Source organism: Lutra lutra, chromosome 10 (genome assembly GCF_902655055.1).
Source record: "Lutra lutra chromosome 10, mLutLut1.2, whole genome shotgun sequence".
NCBI lineage: Eukaryota > Metazoa > Chordata > Mammalia > Carnivora > Mustelidae > Lutra > Lutra lutra.
The window spans coordinates 55948220-55969546 of NC_062287.1; the positions used below are offsets into that span (position 1 = coordinate 55948220).

The 21327-nt window shown below is 38.0% G+C and overlaps 1 protein-coding gene and 1 pseudogene across 2 annotated transcripts in view; both read right to left on the minus strand.

Annotated features, from left to right (window-relative positions):
• Positions 1 to 21327, minus strand: part of PPME1 (protein phosphatase methylesterase 1) — a 69906-nt gene that overhangs the window by 18372 nt on the left and 30207 nt on the right. For both annotated transcript variants that reach the window (XM_047690339.1, XM_047690337.1), the window contains 5 exons: positions 20830 to 20887; positions 20318 to 20369; positions 8029 to 8183; positions 6825 to 6915; positions 2796 to 2861 (listed from right to left, as the gene is read on the minus strand). In XM_047690339.1, the coding sequence (XP_047546295.1) occupies positions 2796 to 2861; positions 6825 to 6915; positions 8029 to 8183; positions 20318 to 20369; positions 20830 to 20887 (422 nt within the window). The remainder of the gene's footprint in view (positions 1 to 2795; positions 2862 to 6824; positions 6916 to 8028; positions 8184 to 20317; positions 20370 to 20829; positions 20888 to 21327) is intronic.
• On the minus strand, positions 9718 to 10394 carry LOC125078181 (40S ribosomal protein S6-like; annotated as a pseudogene).

Below are 21327 nucleotides of genomic sequence, written 5' to 3' on the forward strand. Positions count from 1 at the left end.
AGCCGAAGGCAGCGGCTTAACCCACTGAGCCACCCAGGCGTCCCAAGGCCCCAACTTTTAATTAGCTGATAGGAACTGACAATTAAATAACCATCGCCAGCTGAACCTTGGGGCTTAGAACATCTGATCCAACCAATTGCTATTATTGTTTCTCCTCTAAAAAACAATCTTTCTTTATTATATAATTAGGTAGAAAAATCAGTATTACATGAACAGCTGATATCATAATTCCTTTTAGAAAGAACTTGTTGGAAAAAATACACTGACAATATTAAAGACAAAAATCCCAAGCGCCTAGGTAGCAGCCTGTACTAAGGTCTGTTCTCCATGATAAAGAAGAATTTGTTATTTTGCCCTTGAAAGGGAGAGAGAAGGGAGGAGAGGAGAGAGAACAAGCAGGATAAAAAGGGACTGGGATAAATTGAAGGGTCACTGAAACTTCAGTGGTGGATTTTTAACAGTGGTAACTTCTTCCTTGTCTCCTCTATCGATCTCAGGAAAGTGCATGTTCACAAAATGTTTTGTCAAATGGGGGTGTTCTATGGGACTTGAGATGTCAACTTTCACAACTAGGGTTAAGGTAATATAACAAAGAAACGTGCTTTGGATTTCCACAGCTATGGATTAGGAGGTTCAAGAGATTTCGAGATCTCTTGATCTTCATGAGATCAAGAAGGGCAGGAAGGTTCTATCTGGTATCTATATGACAACTAAAATACACACTATATACACAAGTTTACATATTAAGAGAAGACACCACTTAAATTTACATATTAGGTAAAATTTAAAAATCGCTGAACTACCTGAATATAAGTCATATAACTTCCTCACAAAAATGCTTTACCACTGCTTAAACAATCTAATTTCAAAATATTTAGGCATTAAAAAGTGGGCAATTCCACAGCTTATTTAAAGATTGCATTGTGTCTACTAGGTATTGCTACTCGAATTGTACTTTCAGGCCTAAAATCCATGACACAGGCCTTGAAGTCAAATACACAGGAGAGAGAATCTGAGCTCTGTGACTCACTAGCTGTGTGATCCTGGGAAAGCCACTTTACCTTTCTGAACTTCCATTTTCTCACCTACAAAGTAATATTTGTCTTAAAGAGGTATTATAAAGATTAAATGAGGTGGTGCAAATGAATCAATGAATCTATGTAATGATCATTAACAGCTACCAATGCTGCAGAAAAGAGACAACCATAAATTACATGCTTCCTAATGGCAGTACCTATTCTTACAAACAAATAAAAAGCCAAAATAACAAACAAATCTGAACTTGATCAAATTTCTGAATCTAACTAATCATTTATAGACAATACAGTGAAGAGAGGAACACATTAAATTACACCTTCAGGAATCAATCAGAAAATCCAGAATGTGGGAAATTCTACGGGGCAAAGAACCAGGGCTCTTCAACAATAAATTGCAAGGGAAAAAAAATTGAGACAAAAGTAGAAACTATAAAAGATACTTAAGAGATATATTCTCCCTCCAATTAGTATATATCTACCTTATTGTAATTCTGATTTGACCTACAAAAAAATGATCAGCGAGACAATTAGAAATGTGAATACTGAATGGACACTTGATGATATTAAGGAACTATTAAATTTTTTACGTGTAATAATGGTATTGTGATTGGGTTTAAAGTGTCCTTACCATTTAGGGTATACTCAAATCTTAGAATTTATTTCAAAATATTTTGTAACTAGGGGATAATAAAAGGGCACAGATGAAACAAGACTGGCCATGAGTCAGTAACTGTTGAAAACAGGCAATGTGTATATTGGGGTTCATTGTATTATTCTACTTTTACATGTTTAAAAATTTCCATAATATAAGATTTTTAAAATGAGAGCATGTATATAAAATACCTGATACAGTATAAAATATATATACAGCATAAAATACCTGGTATAGTGCCATGCCTGGCAAATAGCAGGCATTCAGTAATGCCATTATCATTTTCATCAACTCTCATGCTCTTGTTCTGCTGGGCAACATTTTCTCAATTCATCTAAAGTTTATTTTGTAACCACAGAGCAATACGCAAGACTCATGTAACCCTATCCAAGAAGATGAGCTGGGCTAAAGTAATCTTTTTTTTTTTTTTTTTTTTAAGATTTTGTTTATTTGACAGACAGAGATCACAAGTAGGCAGAGAGGCAGGCGGGGGTGGGGGGTGAGGGGGAAGGGAAGCAGGCTCCCTGCTGAGCAGAGAGCCCTATGCGGGGCTCGATCCCAGGACCCTAGGATCATGACCTGAGCTGAAGGCAGAGGCTTTTAACCCACTGAGCCACCCAGGTGCCCCAAGGGCTAAAGTAATCTTAGCTTAGCCTTACAATCTGGCTTTCACTCAGGCTACACTAAAGCTTTTATAGTGTGATTTCCTCACAATCAGGTTTGGCTAAGAAGGAGACTGTTACCAGAATAAAGCCATAGCTTCCAACACTATAGAGGACACTTAATTTTTAATGTCCATTCTCTGGGATTCTTCATCTTTTAAGACCCAGAGTTGCATTAAAGAGGTAATCCTGTATCATATAGGCTTTGGGATTTCTTAAAAAAAAAAAAAAAGAAAGAAAGAAATAGAAAAGAAAAGCTATGAGGCTAGCTCAATTGAGCTCATTTGTAAAAATTATCTAGAATTGGGGGTATAGCTCAAGGGTAGAGCATTTGACTGCAAAGGCATTCAGGATGGTAGGACAGGTATATAACAAAAAGCAATCTGTAATTCCCTCACCATGTTTCAGTCTCTAACCAGCCCAACAGGGAAAAATAAGACCTACTGTTTGACTTGGCCAACCATTGAGACACGGGCTGACTCCAAATTTCGAATCTGACCACTCTTCACACTAGAAAAGTGAGAAGGGAGAAAGAAGGTTATCAGTATCCATCTTATCATGTTATAGGGTCAAATGAATAATTTTGCAGATTCTGTGGAACCTCTATAAAGTTGTGTTTACCAATACAGCTTATATGAGATTACCACTACTTCTTACCTGGTTATTATGGCTATAAGCCAACCAGTAAAAAATTAAGTAAAGACATTCAAGCCATTTCCGTTCTGCAAACATTTACCAGGAGGGTACTATGTGTCAGGCCTGTGCTTAAGAAACACCCAATTCAAGCTGGGAGAAAGAAATACAGAGAGTTTTAATATAATAAAGGCAAGGTTCAAAGGAATCACTTTATTCTGAATGAAGAGGTTAAAGAAAGTTCCCCAAATGTCCTGCCTAAACCAAGGAGAAAAGAAATTAGGCCGAAGATAAAAGAAGGCGGTCAGGGCAATATAGGCAGAGGGCACATTGCGAACAAAGGCACTGTGATGTGGACAAGTAAGCATGATGAGGATTTTAGAGGACAGAGAGCAAGGAGAAGCAGGGGAGAGCAAAATGGGAGTGTGAGTGGGAGAAAGGGATAGGTGGGTAGGGACAAGCTCCTAGAGGACCTTGCATGTCATGATACAGAGTTTAGGAGCTAAGATGCTATTTTAATAAATTAGTTCTCTCAGAGTTACCTACCTATGTATGCCTAAGGGCCAAGCAAAATAGCTGCTTGTCCCAGGGGGAATTGGAAACAATATGTGAAATAAGCCACCAGAACACTTTTCTTTTCTTCTCTCTCTCTCTTTCTCTTTTTAAAGATTTAATCCATTTATTTGAGAGAGAGAGTGACAGAGTATGAGAGTGGGGAAGGTGGGAGGGAGAAGCAGACTCCCCGCTGAGTAGGGAGACTGATGTGGGGCTTGATCCTGAGTTAAAGGCAGATGCTTAACTGACTGAGCTACCTAAGTGCCCCGAGAACCCATTTCTTGAAATGTAACTTTTTTAGTTTAAAAAATCATGCAAAATTTTAAAGGGCAACCCCCTTAGATAATGACCTTGTTTCTTATTTTAATGATAAACAGAGGCAATCAGAATGATTATTTCATTTTTCTACTATCAACTGAATCTACAGATCTACAAATATACCAGTATTTATAATCATATACCCTGCCTTGATGAGTTTTGAATATATGAAACACCTTTGTTCTTATTCAAGGCCAACCTTGGGCACAGTTCCCACCTCCTCTTGCCTGTGAGGACTTTGCTACCTATAGTTACCCTGTGGGTTATTTTTTTTTCTCTAGTGAATATTATAAAATAGCTTTTGAAAACATTCTCAACTTCACATTCACTACTAGATACTAACCCACTTCTCTGCTCCCCTATAAAACAAAACTTCTCAAAAAAGTTGTCATAAAAAAAAGTTACCTTAAAGGAATCATTTTTCTTAAATAATGGTCCTCCAAAAAAAAAAATAATGGTCCTCCAATTATCTCTAGCTCAACCTCTATTAATCAGTACATATAAGTATTTACTTAACATTTCCACTTACATGTATAATAAGCATTTCAGCTTATCCATATAAAAATCCTGATTCCCTGACCTTTTACCTGCTCCCAAATCTACTTCTCCTTGTTTCTATCATTCATCCAATTGCTTTGGCTAAAAACCTAGAACTCATCCTTGGATGCTGTGCCTCCTCCTGCCTCCAACTCCCATTTCTCTGCTGATATCCAACCCACAAGGCAGTCCTGTCAGTTCTACCTTCAAAATACATTCCAAATATGACATACTACTTCCTCTGTTGCCATCCTGGTCTATGCTTACCATCATTATTCCCCTATACTACTACAATTGTCTCTTAACCAATTTCCCACTTCCATTAACATACCACTCCCTACTCTTTCCCCCAGTGTTTTCCTCAGAGCAGCCAGAGTGGGGAAACCAAAATGTCCAACTTCAAAGCCTAGGCTTCTAATGACAATTAACCTACTGCTTATTAGGATGACCGGAGAAAGCAGAAGTGGGAATTCACTTTGCTTTAAATCCTTACTGAATTAAATAGGTTGGCCTTGTATTTCAACATCTTTTTTCCGCCCCCATATGAATAGCCACAATATCCACGGGTCATGAACTTGATTCAGATATCCAGCAGAGTACAAAACAAAGTTATGAAATACTTCATTGTATTCTTTCTGATTCTCAGGCTCAGGAAGTGGGTTCTAAAAATCAGAGAACCCCAAACATTTAAACATACAACAGAGAGAACCTTCATCCTATCCCACATCTGCCACTAGAATCAAGACTCTGTCTCTTTTAGGAGCAGGTCCACCATGACTGCCATGCTGGATTAAGTTCCTATCTTCTGTAACTTCTGTGCTTCAATCATTGTGTTTTCACATTTACTTGTTTGTATTCCCAGTTTTTTTGATGACAAGTACTAAGCCTGATTCATCACCAGTTCTTAAATCAGGTACGACACATCTTAGGTACTTAAAAAAAAAAAAAAAAAAAAAAAGGAAAAAGTTTACTGAAAAGTTATTTGGAATCATCTTCTCACTGGTTGTTACTGGGGAAGAAGGCAGGGTGCCTGAGGTACATGCTGAACTGGCAACGGCTACACATAAACACTGTGGCTGCTGAAGAGGGAGAGATCTTTGGTGTCTCTAAGAGAAAAGGAATCCTACATCTCAGTAGTGTGAACAAGGGGAGACAGAAGCAACTTACCAAACACAAACTTCATTCTGGCAAGCCATATTTGGCATGAGATCCTCTGTCTTAGAAAAACTACCTAGGCTTTATTTACCAAGTCCTTCATTTCCACTTGATTCAAAGAACAGATACGTTCTGCCTGCTAAGGCAGTCAGCAGTATGCTGTATGCAATATGAAAATACAAAAGAAATAGAGGATAGCTTCTGCCCTTATGATGTAGGAAAAGTATTAAGAGAAACATGAAAATTGGCAATAAAAGCATATCTTTTAGGGGAGTACTAGAAGACTAAAGAGGTAAACAGTACAATATAATACAGACAGAGGCCTCTACTTATTTATTTATTTATTATTATTATTTTTTTTAAAGATTTTATTTATTTATTTGACAGAGATCACAAGCAGGCAGAGAGGCAGGCAGAGAGAGAGGAGGAAGCAGGCTCCCTGCTGAGCAGAGAGCCCGATTCGGGGCTCGATTCCAGGACTCTGAGATCATGACCTGAGCCGAAGGCAGCGGCTTAACCCACTGAGCCACCCAGGCGCCCCGAGGCCTCTACTTATTTAATCACATGAGTGGAGGAGTTAGAAAAAGGGTCTAAAAAAGGAACTAGACGTGATTTTAAAGAATACTCAGGAAGACAGGATACTAAAGATATTTTATCCTAAGACTGATTTCCTTGTGGGGGAGAAAGTATATTACTCATTTCTGAAATTTTACCGTTTAGCACAAAGTGTTTAATAAATATTTAATCAAATAATTGATTGAATTAACGAAAAAATTAACAACAGAACAGCCTTAAGTGGAAGTCATAGCTAATTCTGTCCATAATTTTTATGAAAACTATTTAACCCAAACCCAAATAAAAACTAAGAAAGGAATCTATGTCCATCCTTTCTGTTTCTCCACTGTTTTCTCTGGAACACAGAAAGTGAATCTAGTACCATGAAGCATCAGAAGTGGAAAAGGCCTTAGAGCCTCATTTAGTCCAGACTCTTACCTCAGAGATGGAAATAGCTAGACAGCAGATGATCCATAATTATTAAAATTCTAGGAGGCACTATAGTGTATTAGAAAAAGGATGGATTTTAGATAACTGGGCCAAGTATGAAACATTTAAATATTTTTTAAAAAATTCTGCTCTTTATGTAACTGTTTCTGCACATAATAAAGCTAAGGCTTGGAAACCGAACTATTCCTTTGGACTTGGTGCCTGAATTGATGAAAAAGAGCAGCTACAATCTAACATTTAGAATAGAGACAATATAGATTTGTTGGTTACCTCCATTCAATGGCATTCTCTAGAGACTTGAAGGTTTTAGGTCGACCACGTAAGAAATTCTGCATGCTATTAAGTGCATCCATGGCTGTACCTAGATGTTAAACAAATATTTTAACTATAGCACTTAACATATTCTAAGCATTTACACTTGCTGGGATAACAGTGTACATTTGCCCTTAATGATAGCAGAATTCAGTGATGTTTTGGGGAAAAAAGATATAGCTTAAGAAAATTCAGAAGAGTGATGTGAAAGCCAGCTTCCAAGATGGCCTCCAGTGATTTTTGCCTCTTGGTATTCACTCCCTTGTGTAGTCTTCCCACACTGAATAGAGGCTGACTTATATAAACAATAGTGTGACTTCTGAGGATGGGTCATAAAAGACATGGCAGCTTCTTTTTAAATGTTAAATAAAATAATGGGACACACATACAATTAAAAAATTATGCAGCCACAAAAGATATTTACAAAGAGTTTTTGATGACATGGAAAATGATTATATAATGTGGGGTGTGGGTGAAATGGGGGAAAGTGTCAAAAGGTACAAATTTCCAGTTATAAAATAAATAAGTCTTGAGGATGTAATGTACAGCATGGTGACCATAGTTTAAAATACTGTATTGTATACCTGTTGTGTTTTTTAAAGATTTTATTTATTTATTTATTTATTTATTTGAGAGACAGACAGCATGCATGAATGCGAGCAGTGGGAGGGGCAGAGCGAGAGGCAGAGAATCTTGAGCAGACTCTGCACCGAGTATGGAGCCCTACATGGAACTCGATCTCATGACCCTGAGATCATGACCTGAGCCAAAACCATGAGTCAGCTGTTTACCGACTGAGCCATCCAGGTACCCCCCCGTATTGTATACTTGAAGGCTGTTAAGAGAGTTGATCTTAAAAATGCTCATCACAAGAAAAAAATTTGTATGTTATCTTCACATACTGTGGTTATCGTTTCATAATATATACAGACATTGAATCATTATGTTATATACCTAAAACCAATAAAAGGTTATATGCCAATTAAAAAATATATCTGAGAGTGCCTCTGCTATAAAATAACATAAAAAAAGATATAAAGACACAGGGACACAGTTCAAGATGAGTAGAAATCAACAATAAATTAAAATAATAATAATAATCTATCATGGATGTCTCTTGTAAATCAAAGATTCTGATTTAGTCAGTACTAAGAAAACTTACCTTCCACAACATCAATCATACAGAGACCCAAGAGGCTTGGCACCAGGTTCGATGATGTTGTGTGGACTGCAATAGCACCACCCATACTATGTCCAATCAGCATAATTGGAGGAGGGAGGTCCCCATACATGGCTTCAACCACGTTGCCAACATCCCTGCAAAGAGACGATTGTAAAAATCATTTTCTTTTTTAACTTCTTCCTTTAGTCTGTAACTACAGGTTAGTAAGTAACTATGGGTCCTAAGACTGTAAAGGTCTACTGGACCATCTTGCAAATATACCTATGTAAATCTCTTATTATGCCCCCCAATATCTATACATGTAGCCTCACATCTAGCTCTTTCTGATAAATGGGACTAAGAACCCAAATTTTCTTTTTTTCTTTTTTTAAATTTTATTTTTTATAAACATATATTTTTATCCCCAGGGGTACAGGTCTGCGAATCGCTAGGTTTACACACTTCACAGCACTCACCATAGCACATACCCTCCCCAATATCCATAACCCCACCCCCCCTCTCCCAACCCCCCTCCCCCCATCAACCCTCAGTTTGTTTTGTGAGATTAAGAGTCACTTATGGTTTGTCTCCCTCCCAATCCCATCTTGTTTCATTTACTCTTCTCCTACCCCCTTAACCCCCCATGTTCCATCTCCTCTCCCTCATATCAGGGAGATCATATGATAGTTGTCTTTCTCCAATTGACTTATTTCGCTAAGCATGATACCCTCTAGTTCCATCCACGTCGTCGCAAATGGCAAGATTTCATTTCTTTTGATGGCTGCATAGTATTCCATTGTGTATATATACCACATCTTCTTTATCCATTCGTCTGTTGATGGACATCTAGGTTCTTTCCATAGTTTGGCTATTGTAGACATTGCTGTTATAAACATTCGGGTGCACGTGCCCCTTCGGATCACTACGTTTGTATCTTTAGGGTAAATACCCAGCAGTGCAATTGCTGGGTCATAGGGTAGTTCTATTTTCAACATTTTGAGGAACCTCCATGCTGTTTTCCAGAGTGGTTGCACCAGCTTGCATTCCCACCAACAGTATAGGAGGGTTCCCCTTTCTCCACATCCTCGCCAGCATCTGTCATTTCCTGACTTGTTCATTTTAGCCATTCTGATTGGTGTGAGGTGATATCTCATTGTGGTTTTGATTTGTATTTCCCTGATGCCGAGTGATATGGAGCACTTTTTCATGTGTCTGTAGGCCATCTGGATGTCTTCTTTGCAGAAATGTCTGTTCATGTCCTCTGCCCATTTCTTGATTGGATTCTTTGTTCTTTGGGTGTTGAGTTTGCTAAGTTCTTTATAGATTTTGGACACTAGCCCTTTATCTGATATGTCATTTGCAAATATCTTCTCCCATCCTGTCAGTTGTCTTTTGGTTTTGTTCACTGTTTCCTTTGCTGTGCAAAAGCTTTTGATCTTGATAAAATCCCAATAGTTCATTTTTGCCCTTGCTTCCCTTGCCTTTGGCGATGTTCCTAGGAAGATGTTGCTGCGGCTGAGGTCGAAGAGGTTGCTGCTTGTGTTCTCCTCAAGGATTTTGATGGATTCCTTTCTCACATTGAGATCCTTCATCCATTTTGAGTCTATTTTTGTGTGTGGTGTAAGGAAATGATCCAATTTCATTTTTCTGCATGTGGCTGTCCAATTTTCCCAACACCATTTTTTTTTAAATGTCTGATCTTATTTATTTGTCACTTAGAAAATCTCATTTTTGACTGGACTCAGACTTAGAGGTAGAAGCTCTCAGAGAGGACAGCCTCCGTCTCTTGGCAATCTGTTCCTGACGTTTTTCTTTGGCCTCCTTCATTCTCCTGGCCAAAAGTTTAGCATATTCTGCAGCCTCTTCCTTGTTTTCTTAGTGCGCTGTTTCTTCAAAGCAATACGCCGACGTTTGTGTTGGAGGACTCGTGGAGTAACAAGACGCTGTATCTTGGGCGCTTTGGTTCTAGGTTTCTTACCTTTCTTTACAATGACCAAGTTGAGAACACGGAGATTGGCATCCACGATGCAACCCCGAACAGATTTGCGCTTTCTCTCTCCTGGCCTCCTTGGTCTGTAGCAGGAATGCCCCTTACTCAGCAGCAGGCGGACACGGCCATGGGTCAAGACACCCTGCTTCATGGGGAAGCCTTGTTTGTCATTGCCACCACTGATTCGGACCACATAACCCTTCCATTCTTCACCGAGGGCGTCAGCAGCAACTTCTGTGGCCATACGCTTCTCATAAAAGGTACGAAGTTTGCGTTCATCGTCCACTTCAATGAGTTTCTGGCAGCCAGTAGCTGGGAAAGAGATGTTCAGCTTCATCCTGAAGCAGCCTACCGCCTCCAAGGCGCCACGAAAAAGAGGCCAACACCATTTATTGAAGAGGCTGTCTTTTTTCCATTGGACATTCTTTCCTGCTTTGTCGAAGATGAGTAGACCATAGAGTTGAGGGTCCATTTCTGGGCTCTCTATTCTGTTCCATTGATCTATGTGTCTGTTTTTGTGCCAGTACCATGCTGTCTTGATGATGACAGCTTTGTAATAGAGTTTGAAGTCCGGAATTGTGATGCCACCAACTTTGGCTTTCTTTTTCAATATTCCTTTGGCTATTCGAGGTCTTTCTGGTTCCATATAAATTTTAGGATTATTTGTTCCATTTCTTTGAAAAAAATGGATGGTACTTTGATAGGAATTGCATTAAATGTGTAGATTGCTTTAGGTAGCATAGACATTTTCACAATATTTATTCTTCCAATCCAGGAGCATGGAACATTTTCCCATTTCTTTGTGTCTTCCTCAATTTCTTTCATGAGTACTTTATAGTTTTCTGTGTATAGATTCTTAGTCTCTTTGGTTAGGTTTATTCCTAGGTATCTTATAGTTTGGGGTGCAATTATAAATGGGATGGACTCCTTAATTTCTCTTTCTTCTGTCTTGTTGGTGTAGAGAAATGCAACTGATTTCTGTGCATTGATTTTATATCCTGACACTTGACTGAATTCCTGTACAAGTTCTAGCAGTTTTGGAGTGGAGTCTTTTGGGTTTTCCACATATAGTATCATATCATCTGCAAAGAGTGATCGTTTGACTTCTTCTTTGCAGATTTGGATGCCTTTAATTTCCTTTTGTTGTCTGATTGCTGAGGCTAGGACTTCTAGTACTATGTTGGATAGCAATGGTGATAACAGACATCCCTGCCGTGTTCCTGACCTTAGCGGAAAAGCTTTCAGTTTTTCTCCATTGAGAATGATATTTGCGGTGGGTCTTTCATAGATGGCTTTGATAATATTGAGGTATGTGCCGTCTATCCCTATACTTGGAAGAGTTTTGATCAGGAAGGGATGCTGTACTTTGTCAAATGCTTTTTCAGCATCTATGGAGAGTATCATATGGTTCTTGTTCTTTCTTTTATTAATGTGTTGTATCACATTGATTGATTTGCGGATGTTGAACCAACCTTGCAGCCCTGGAATAAATCCCACTTGGTCGTGGTGAATAATCCTTTTAATGTACTGTTGAATCCTATTGGCTAGTATTTTGGCGAGAATTTTTGCATCTGTGTTCATCGAGGATATTGGTCTGTAGTTCTCTTTTTTGATGGGATCCTTGTCTGGTTTTGGGATCAAGGTGATGCTGGCCTCATAAAATGAGTTTGGAAGTTTTCCTTCTATTTCTATTTTTTGGAACAGTTTCAGGAGAATAGGAATTAGTTCTTCTTTAAATGTTTGGTAGAATTCCCCCAGGAAGCCATCTGGCCCTGGGCTTTTGTTTGTTTGGAGATTTTTGATGACTGTTTCAATCTCCTTACTGGTTATGGGTCTGTTCAGGCTTTCCATTTCTTCCTGGTTCAGTTGTGGTAGTTTATATGTCTCTAGGAATGCATCCATTTCTTCCAGATTGTCAAATTTGTTGGCGTAGAGTTGCTCATAGTATGTTCTTATAATTGTCTATATTTCTTTGGTGTTTGTTGTGATCTCTCCTCTTTCATTCATGATTTTATTTATTTGGGTCCTTTCTCTTTTCTTTTTGATAAGTCTGGCCAGGGGTTTATCAATCTTATTAATTCTTTCAAAGAACCAGCTCCTAGTTTCGTTGATTTGTTCTATTGTTTTTTTGGTTTCTATTTCATTGATTTCTGCTCTGATCTTTATGATTTCTCTTCTCCTGTTGGGTTTAGGGTTTCTTTCTTGTTCTTTCTCCAGCTCCTTTAGGTGTAGGGTTAGGTTGTGTACCTGAGACCTTTCTTGTTTCTTGAGAAAGGCTTGTACCGCTATCTATTTTCCTCTCAGGACTGCCTTTGTTGTGTCCCACAGATTCTGAACCGTTGTGTTTTCATTATCATTTGTTTCCATAAATTTTTTCAATTCTTCTTTAATTTCCTGGTTGACCCATTCATTCTTTAGAAGGATGCTGTTTAGTCTCCATGTATTTGGGTTCTTTCCAAATTTCCTCTTGTTATTGAGTTCTAGCTTTAGAGCATTGTGGCCTGAAAATATGCAGGGAATGATCCCAATCTTTTGATACCAGTTGAGACTTGATTTAGGACCAAGAATGTGATCTATTCTGGAGAATGTTCCATGTGCACTAGAGAAGAATGTGTATTCTGTTGCTTTGGGATGAAATGTTCTGAATATATCTGTGATGTCCATCTGGTCCAGTGTGTCATTTAAGGCCTTGATTTCCTTGTTGATCTTTTGCTTGGATGATCTGTCCATTTCAGTGAGGGGAGTGTTAAAATCCCCTACTATTATTGTACTATTGTCCATGTGTTTCTTTGTTATTAATTGGTTTATATAGTTGGCTGCTCCCACGTTAGGGGCATAGATATTTAAAATTGTTAGATCTTCTTGTTGGATAGTTCCTTTGAGTATGATATAGTGTCCTTCCTCATCTCTTATTATAGTCTTTGGCTTAAAATCTAATTGATCTGATATAAGGATTGCCACTCCTGCTTTCTTCTGATGTCCATTAGCATGGTAAATTCTTTTCCACCCCCTCACTTTAAACCTGGAGGTGTCTTCGGGCTTAAGATGAGTTTCTTGTAGGCAACATATAGATGGGTTTTGTTTTTTTATCCATTCTGATACCCTGTGTCTTTTGATTGGGGCATTTAGCCCATTCACATTCAGGGTAAGTATTGAGAGATATGAATTTAGTGCCATTGTATTGCCTGTAAGGTGACTGTTATTGTATATTGTCTCTGTTTCTTTCTGATCTACTACTTTTAGGGTCTCTCTTTGCTTAGAGGACCCCTTTCAATATTTCCTGTAGAGCTGGTTTGGTATTTGCAAATTCTTTCAGTTTTTGTTTGTCCTGGAAGCTTTTAATCTCTCCTTCTATTTTCAATGATAGCCTAGCTGGATATAGATAGTATTCTTGGCTGCATGTTTTTCTCATTTAGTACTCTGAATACATCATGCCAGCTCTTTCTGGCCTGCCAGGTCTCTGTGGATAAGTCTGCTGCCAATCTAATATTTTTACCATTGTACGTTACAGTCTTCTTTTCCCTGGCTGCTTTCAGGATCTTCTCTTTGTCACTAAGACTTGTCAATTTTACTATTAGGTGATGGGGTGTGGACCTATTCTTATTGATTTTGAAGGGGGTTCTCTGAACCTCCTGGATTTTGATGCTTGTTCCCTTTGCCATATTGGGGAAATTCTCTCCAATAATTCTCTCCAACATACCTTCTGCTCCCCTCTCTGTTTCCTCTTCTTCTGGAATCCCAATTATTCTAATGTTGTTTCGTCTTATGGTGTCACTTATCTCTTGAATTCTCCCCTCGTGGTCCAGTAGCTGTTTGTCCCTCTTTTGCTCAGCTTCTTTATTCTCTGTCATTTGGTCTTCTATATCGCTAATTCTTTCTTCTGCCTCATTTATCCTAGCAGTGAGAGCCTCCATTTTTTATTGCACCTCATTAATAGCTTTTTTTATTTCAACTTGGTTAGATTTTAGTTCTTTTATTTCTCCAGAAAGGGCTTTTATATCTCCCGAGAGGGTTGCTTTAATATCTTCCATGCCTTTTTCAAGCACGGCTAGACCCTTGAGAATCGTCATTCTGAACTCTATCTGACATATTACCAATGTCTGTATTGATTAGGTCCCTAGCCTTTGGTACTGCTTCTTGTTCTTTTTTTTGTTGTGAATTTTTCCGCCTTGTCATTTTGTCCAGATAAGAGTATATGAAGGAGCAAGTAAAATACTAAAAGGGTGGCAACAACCCCAGGAAAATATGCTTTAGCCAAATCAGAAGAGATCCCAAATCGTGAGGGGGGAGAAAGGGGATAAAAAGGGGTTCAGAAAGGAAAAAAAAAAAAAAAAAAAGAAACTATTAAAAAAAGAAAGCCGATAAAAAATTTAAAAAGGAAAAAAAAATATATATATATATATTAGAGAAACTATTTAAAAAACGTTAAAAAAAGAAAACGGTAAAAGTTAAAAAAATTTAGCAGAAGAAGAGAAAAAAAAAATTGAAAAAGAAAAAAAAAATTAAATTAACTGCAAGGCTAAAGAATCATGGGGAGAAAGCCATGAGTTCCATGCTTTGCTTTCTTCTCCTCTGGAATTCTGCCGCTCTCCTTGGTATAGAAACTGCACTCCTTGGTAGGTGAACTTGGTCCTGGCTGGGTTTCTCGTTGATCTTCTGGGGGGAGGGGCCTGTTGTAGTGATTCTCAAGCATCTTTGCCCCAGGCGGAGTTGCACCGCCCTTAGCCTGGGCCGGGCTGAGTAATCTGCTCGGGTTTGCTGGGTTTGCTTTCGGGAGCTTTTGTTCCCTGAGCGCTTTCCGTAGAGTTCTTTCAGATAGTGGTTGATTTTCTGTTTCTAGAATTGCTGTTCTTCTTCTCTTCAATCTCTCGTTGGATTTGTAGGTGTTTGCAATCTTTAGATAAGCTATTTAGCTGATCTCCCGCTACCTGAAGTAGTCTCAGCCTGCTACTTCTCCGCCATCTTGACTCCTCCCCCCCTTTTTTTTTTTTTAAATTTATTTAAAGAGAACATGAGCGGGGGTGGGGGAGGGGGGCAGAGGGAGAGGCAGAGAACCTCAAGCAGACTCCATGATGTGTGCAGAGCCTGACAGGGAGCTCAGTCCCATGACCCTGAGATCATGACCTGAGCCAAAATCAAGAGTTGGATGCTTAACCAACTGAGCCTCGCAGGTGCCCAAGAACCCCAATTTTTAAATTTTCTTTTACATCACACTTTATTCCACACATTTAGTACGATTACATATTCTCTATTTTTTTAAAAGATTTTGTTTATTTATTTGACAGACAGAGATCACAAGTAGCCAGAGAGGCAGGCAGAGAGAGAGAGTAGGGAAGCAGGCTCCCTGCTGAGCAGAGAGCCTGATGTGGGGCTCGATCCTAGGACCCTGACATCATGACCTGAGCCGAAGGCAAAGGCTTAACCCACTGAACCACCGCCCCATATATTATCTTTATTTTATTTTATTTTATTTTTTTTTTAAAGATTTTATTTACTTATTTGACAGAGAGAAATCACAAGTAGGCAGAGAGGCAGGCAGAGAGAGAGAGGAGGAAGCAGGCTTCCCGCTGAGCAGAAAGCCCGATGTGGGGCTCGAACCCAGGACCTGGGATCATGACCTGAGCCGAAGGCAGCGGCTTAACCCACTGAGCCACCCAGGCGCCCCTATTATCTTTATTTTAAACCTAAGCTTGAAACCGGACAAATAATGTAAGCTCTCTATGCCTCAGTTTCCCTAACTATAAAACAGGAAAACAATTTTATTAAGCATTATAATGTAGTAAAATTTAGAGTCACAAGATAAATTGCAGCCCCAGTTTAATTTTTATTATGTGGAATTGAATTATTCTCTCAGTTTCAATATCTATAAAATGAAGATAAGAATGTGATCTATTAGAAAAAAAGAAAATGACCTATATTTCAGATTGCCTTGAAGATTAAAACAGTGAATGAGGGATGCCTGGGTGGCTCAGTCGGTTAAGTCACTGCCTTTGGCTCGGGTCGTGATCCCAGGGTCCTGGGATCAATTCCCACATTGGGCTCCTTGCTCAGCGGGGAGCCTGCTTCTCTCTCTGCCTCTGCCTGCCACTGCCTGCTTGTGCTCTCCTTCTCTCTGACAAATAAATAAATAAAATCTTTAAAAAAAAACAGTGAATGAAAACTACTTTGAAAAGTGTAAATGCTATACAAATGTTACTTACTCCTTAAAATTTGTCATATAAAGTTATTTGAAGTAGGAACATAAATATAAGTACAATGTTCTGAGAAACAACATGTTCAGAGCTAATTTTTATTGGATTCTGTCCTAGTCTTTAATTCTGAGTGGATCTATTTAACAAAGTCAAACCTTAAAGTTCTGAAAATGAGAAGTGAAGTAGGAACTTGGGTTTGATTTGTCTAGAGGCCCTCTTCACTACAGCAATAGGTAGATGTGGTGTGTTTTTAGAGACTACTGGCTCTACTGTCTTCTTTTGGGAGTGGCTGAGTCAGTTAACTTCAAAAAAAACAGTTTTGTCTTGCTGTATGTTATTATATACCTCAAGCATCCACACGGTGTTATCCAAATATAGCAGTTGTGGATGTAGGAACACAGCCTTTTGAATTTGATCTCCAGAGCATTCAGAGTGGCAAAGACAAATGTTTTCAGAAGGAATTAATCTTAAAATTATTATTTATTTCAGAAGGAATTAATCTTAAAAATCTCATAAAACAAATACAGATATGAATGGGGTAGCTGTAGCATCTGTAGACACTCTGAATGGGAGATAAGGAGGCCCACCTAATTTTTTAAGTGAAAAAAGTAACAATTTAATATTCCTTTGGAGTTAAACTTAAAGCTAAGAGTTTTGGTTACTAACAGTATAATAAAGTAAAAAGTTGCTACAGAAGGTTATCTAAATACAGGTCTCCATAAAACACTAAGTAACTAAGTTGGACTGGTTCTGTGATATCTGCTTCATGTGTGCCTGAAGGTGGAGAGGGTCTGAAACAAACGAACTCCAAAATGTATCTAAGCTTAGGAAAGGTATATTCCATACGGGTAAAAAGTGGTTATGATCAATCACTTGATCATTTACCACCAGGAGAAATATGTTCTTATTAAGATTAGCCAAACTACCAAGATTAGTGCCTTGAGACATGTTCTGAAGTTACAGAAAAATAAAATAAAGATGAAGTAGCAGGTGTTATCTAGAAAACTAGCCTGTAACTGGATACATCACAGTTTGGGTGGAGGCTTTGTAAGGAGATTCTATCATGCTTATTAATACTGGGTTCATTTCCTGAGAAGCAATATAGCATATCACAGACATAACAGAAAAAGAGTATCAGAGCAATCTGAGCTCAAATCTTGTTTCTTCTACTTTCAGTGGAATTGCATTTTATGTAGGGTTGAGGTTCTGAAGTTGATACACAAGGCAAAAATTGTGCTGTCAGTACTACTTGAAAATCCCATTAATCGTCCATTAAATATGCTATTTTGAGATTTTTGCTTCAGAGTGACTGAACTTGAAATCATATAAATGTTTTATTGCTTTGACTATTTCACAAGAATCCAAATTATTGGCTCTTCTGATTCTTGGTAATCATCTTCATCATTCTAGATAGTCTTAATTATCTATTTTCTTTTTAACTTTTGTTAGAAGTTTTCAACTTATTGTCTCTCAGCTCTAATTCTCAAATCCTTCATTGTATGTTCTCCAAAACTGGGTCTGAGGCCTTTAAATATTTCCTCCTTTCCAGTGGGCATGATGCTAAGCTTTATCAGTAGAGGGCACAAGAGAGACATTAGAGAAAGAGAAGGTTTTGCAGCTGGTTCAAGTGCATTACTCCACAAGCTCCTGAAGCTTGTGTGCCTCTAGCACCCAGGACCTGCAACATGGGAAGCCCTCTAGCACACAGCTTCCCTAGTGCCCAAATACTGCAGCACAGGTGGCTTCTCCAGCATATCATCTCCCCCATACCCAATTTTTTCCCTAGCCTTATTGAGGTAAAATTTGTATACAAAAAATAGTAAATAATTAATGTATACGCTTGTCTTACCATCACTTCCAAAAGTTTCTTTTTGTGTGAGTGTGGGTGTAACATGAGATCTACCCTCCTAACAAACTTTTAACTCATTGTTAAGTACAGGCACTATGTTGTATAGCAGCAGATCTCTGGAACCACCCTCAATATTTTTGTAGCAGAGTGCCTCTAGTGAGACACCTCTCTGTGAACAGTTTTCCCTGTACCCTAGAGGGCAGGTATCTGGCGAAGGTCTGCCAACGTGGCATCCAAATGACTTCTCTGCCTTCAGTAAACCACAGTCATGCCCTCTACAGCAAGGTCTAAATCTCAACCTCTTCCATTGGTGTTCCACCTCTGCCCAAGGGGATTGTGGCAGCTACTTACACCTGCTATTCCTATATTCTTTCTTTCTTTTTTGAAAAATTTTCTAGCTTTATTGAGGCATAACTGATAAATAAAATTATAATATATTTAAAGTGTATAATATGATGATTGGGTATATGGATACGTGAAATGACCTCCACAATCAAGTTAATTAAATATATATTCTTTAATGTTCTACTTCTCACTAGCAATTCATTACTCCAATGCCTTACTATATTTAATTAATCTTTATATTAAACTTGCCCTGTTCAAATTTCTATGTGGTTTTTTTTTCCCTGCTTGTCCCAGACTGATACACTATTAGGCAATGTATACTTAAGATCCTCAATTAATTCTTCGAATTCCTGGACAATGTCATTCAAGCTGTCATAACTCTTTGGCAGCCTGGCCCTTAGATGATGTATTTCACTTTTTGTCAACAGTCAGGAAACCCTTTAAATCCTTAAAAATTATTCACAAATCTTTCTATAGGTATCACCAAACACCTGATCATTTTGGGCTTTACTGTTCTCACATTACAAAGGATAGTATGAATAACTCAGTGAACAGATTCTTAGCTCCCTTTTCATGGTTTCTCAGAAATATGTTCACCGAATGGAATGGTGTCATACAGTGTTATTTCTCTCTCTCTCTCTCTGCTAAGGACTGTAGTTGAATAATCACAATTCTGCTCTCTTAACTGTGTGACCTCATACAGTCAGTCAATCTATCTAAGTGTCCTCATTGGTTTAAAAAAAAAAAGATAACATCTGCACTACAGAATAACATGGATAATTAAAATAAGCACTTTAAATAAATTATTTATTCTTTTTTAAAAAAAGATTTATTTATTTTAGACAGAGAGTACAGCAGGGAGAAAGAGAATCTCAAGTAGACTCCCTACTAAGTGTGGAACCTGACATAGTATTCAATCTCATGACTCTTCAGATCACAACCTGAGCCAAAACCAAGAGTCGGATGCTTCAACAAATGTGACACCCAGGTGTCCCAATAAATATTTTTCTTAATAAATGCATAATTTACACTTAATAAAGTCTGGCAGGCAGAAAGCACACAAAGAGCACGAACTATAACAATAAACCTATGGCCACATAAGTTTGAGTTCTGAAGGAAACATGGTTTACTCTTGGATTAAAGCTGCTGAAGTAAGAAGAGACAAGATATTTTTGGCCAAAGTTGGTGAAATACTTCAAAGACCATGTATTATAGCAGGGTGGTTAGAAAAATCCTGTTTAAAATATAGGTTAGTTGTTCCCAAACACCAGTCACAGGACTGGCTGCTTAAGATTTCTTTATATAGCTTTATCAAAAATATAAATAAATGTTCAGATCCCCCTGGTAGAAGCACTAATTCAGCAGGTCTGGGATAAGGCCAACCATCTGTATTTTAATCACTTCTTCAGTGATTCTAATGAGTGACCAGGTGTGAGGCCATTGTATATACTACCACCATCTTGTACTTTGAGGCCCAGGTAATTATTTATTCTTCAATACCTTGTTCTTGTCTTACTAGGAAGTTGGACAAAGAAGGTGGGCAGGTTACCTTAAGAACATCTTACAGGGTAGGGCCTTTTATATATAACCACTTTTCAAGCACAAGTTCCCAATAGATATCCAGATTCTATTCAACTATGTTAATAGAAGAAAACTTTGTAAAAGGCAACACAAACTCAAAGAATTTTCAAGTGCTTTATTTGATGACTAGAACACTGAATGTATAAAGAAAGATAGATGTTTCTTTCAAGATTAAATACTAAGGAGACATTAAATACAGAGGAAAGACAACAGAAGTAAAATTTTCTCTATGCTAATTATTGTCCAACAATCTCACCAGGAGAGTAATAGTTATACACTATTTATAATAGTAATGGAAGCCAGGTGATGTATAAACAATATTACATTACTTACTTTGCCATTGTTTCTGCAGACAGGTCTTCAGAATTCTTGACTTTTGTTTCACCTAAAAAGAAAATATTTAAAAAATAAAATTCCCAATGATAGGAATTATAAAAGCAAAAGTATTCGCTTTCAAAAACCTCACTTTGGGGAATGAAATGCAGATTTTATTATTGTGTATGATGGGCTTAGCAAGGGTTTTCTGTTACAGATGTATCTCTATAGTTGGCCATCCTAAGGAAGATATAATTCAGGCGGCCTAGCAAAGATTTATCCACATTCCTTATACATCACCAGCATCAGAATTTGGTTACATTAAAGGACATTTTTTTTTTTTTAGCTAAACAACAACATATATATGTGTATTTATAAAATATCTTTTAAACTAAGACTTTGCTCAAAGAGCCCAAATGGAACAGGCCAGGTTATTTTGTGGTCACACTGAAATTTGTAATACTTAACACTATTCAAAGGAATTGGCAAATATATCATTGAGTCAGTGACTAATTAAGAACATCACTCACCATGACCTCGCAGATCTAAAGCCACAATCCTACACTGAACTCTACTAATGATCGCCGCCTAGGAAGATAAGGAAAATCTGAGTTAGCAAATCTTTCCCCATCACTAATGATAACTTTGTTGAATGAACTGCCATCAGAATTCAAGAATCTCAGAATAATCAAAGAAAGACATTTCACTTTTTTTTTCTTATTTGGGTACAGCTGACATACACTGTTACATTAGTTTCATGTGTATAACACAGTGATTTGACAAGCTTATACATTATTTTATGCTCACCACATAATACTATTACATTATCACCAAATATATGCTGAGCCTTTTATTCCTGTGACTTATTCATTCCATAACTGGAAGCCTGTATCTCCCGCTCCCCTTCACCCATTTTGTCCATTTCTCCATTCCCAACCCTCTAGCAACCATCAGTTTGTTCTCCATATTTATAGCTCTGATTCTATTTCTTGTTTTTTTAGATTCCACATATGAATGGAATCATTTGG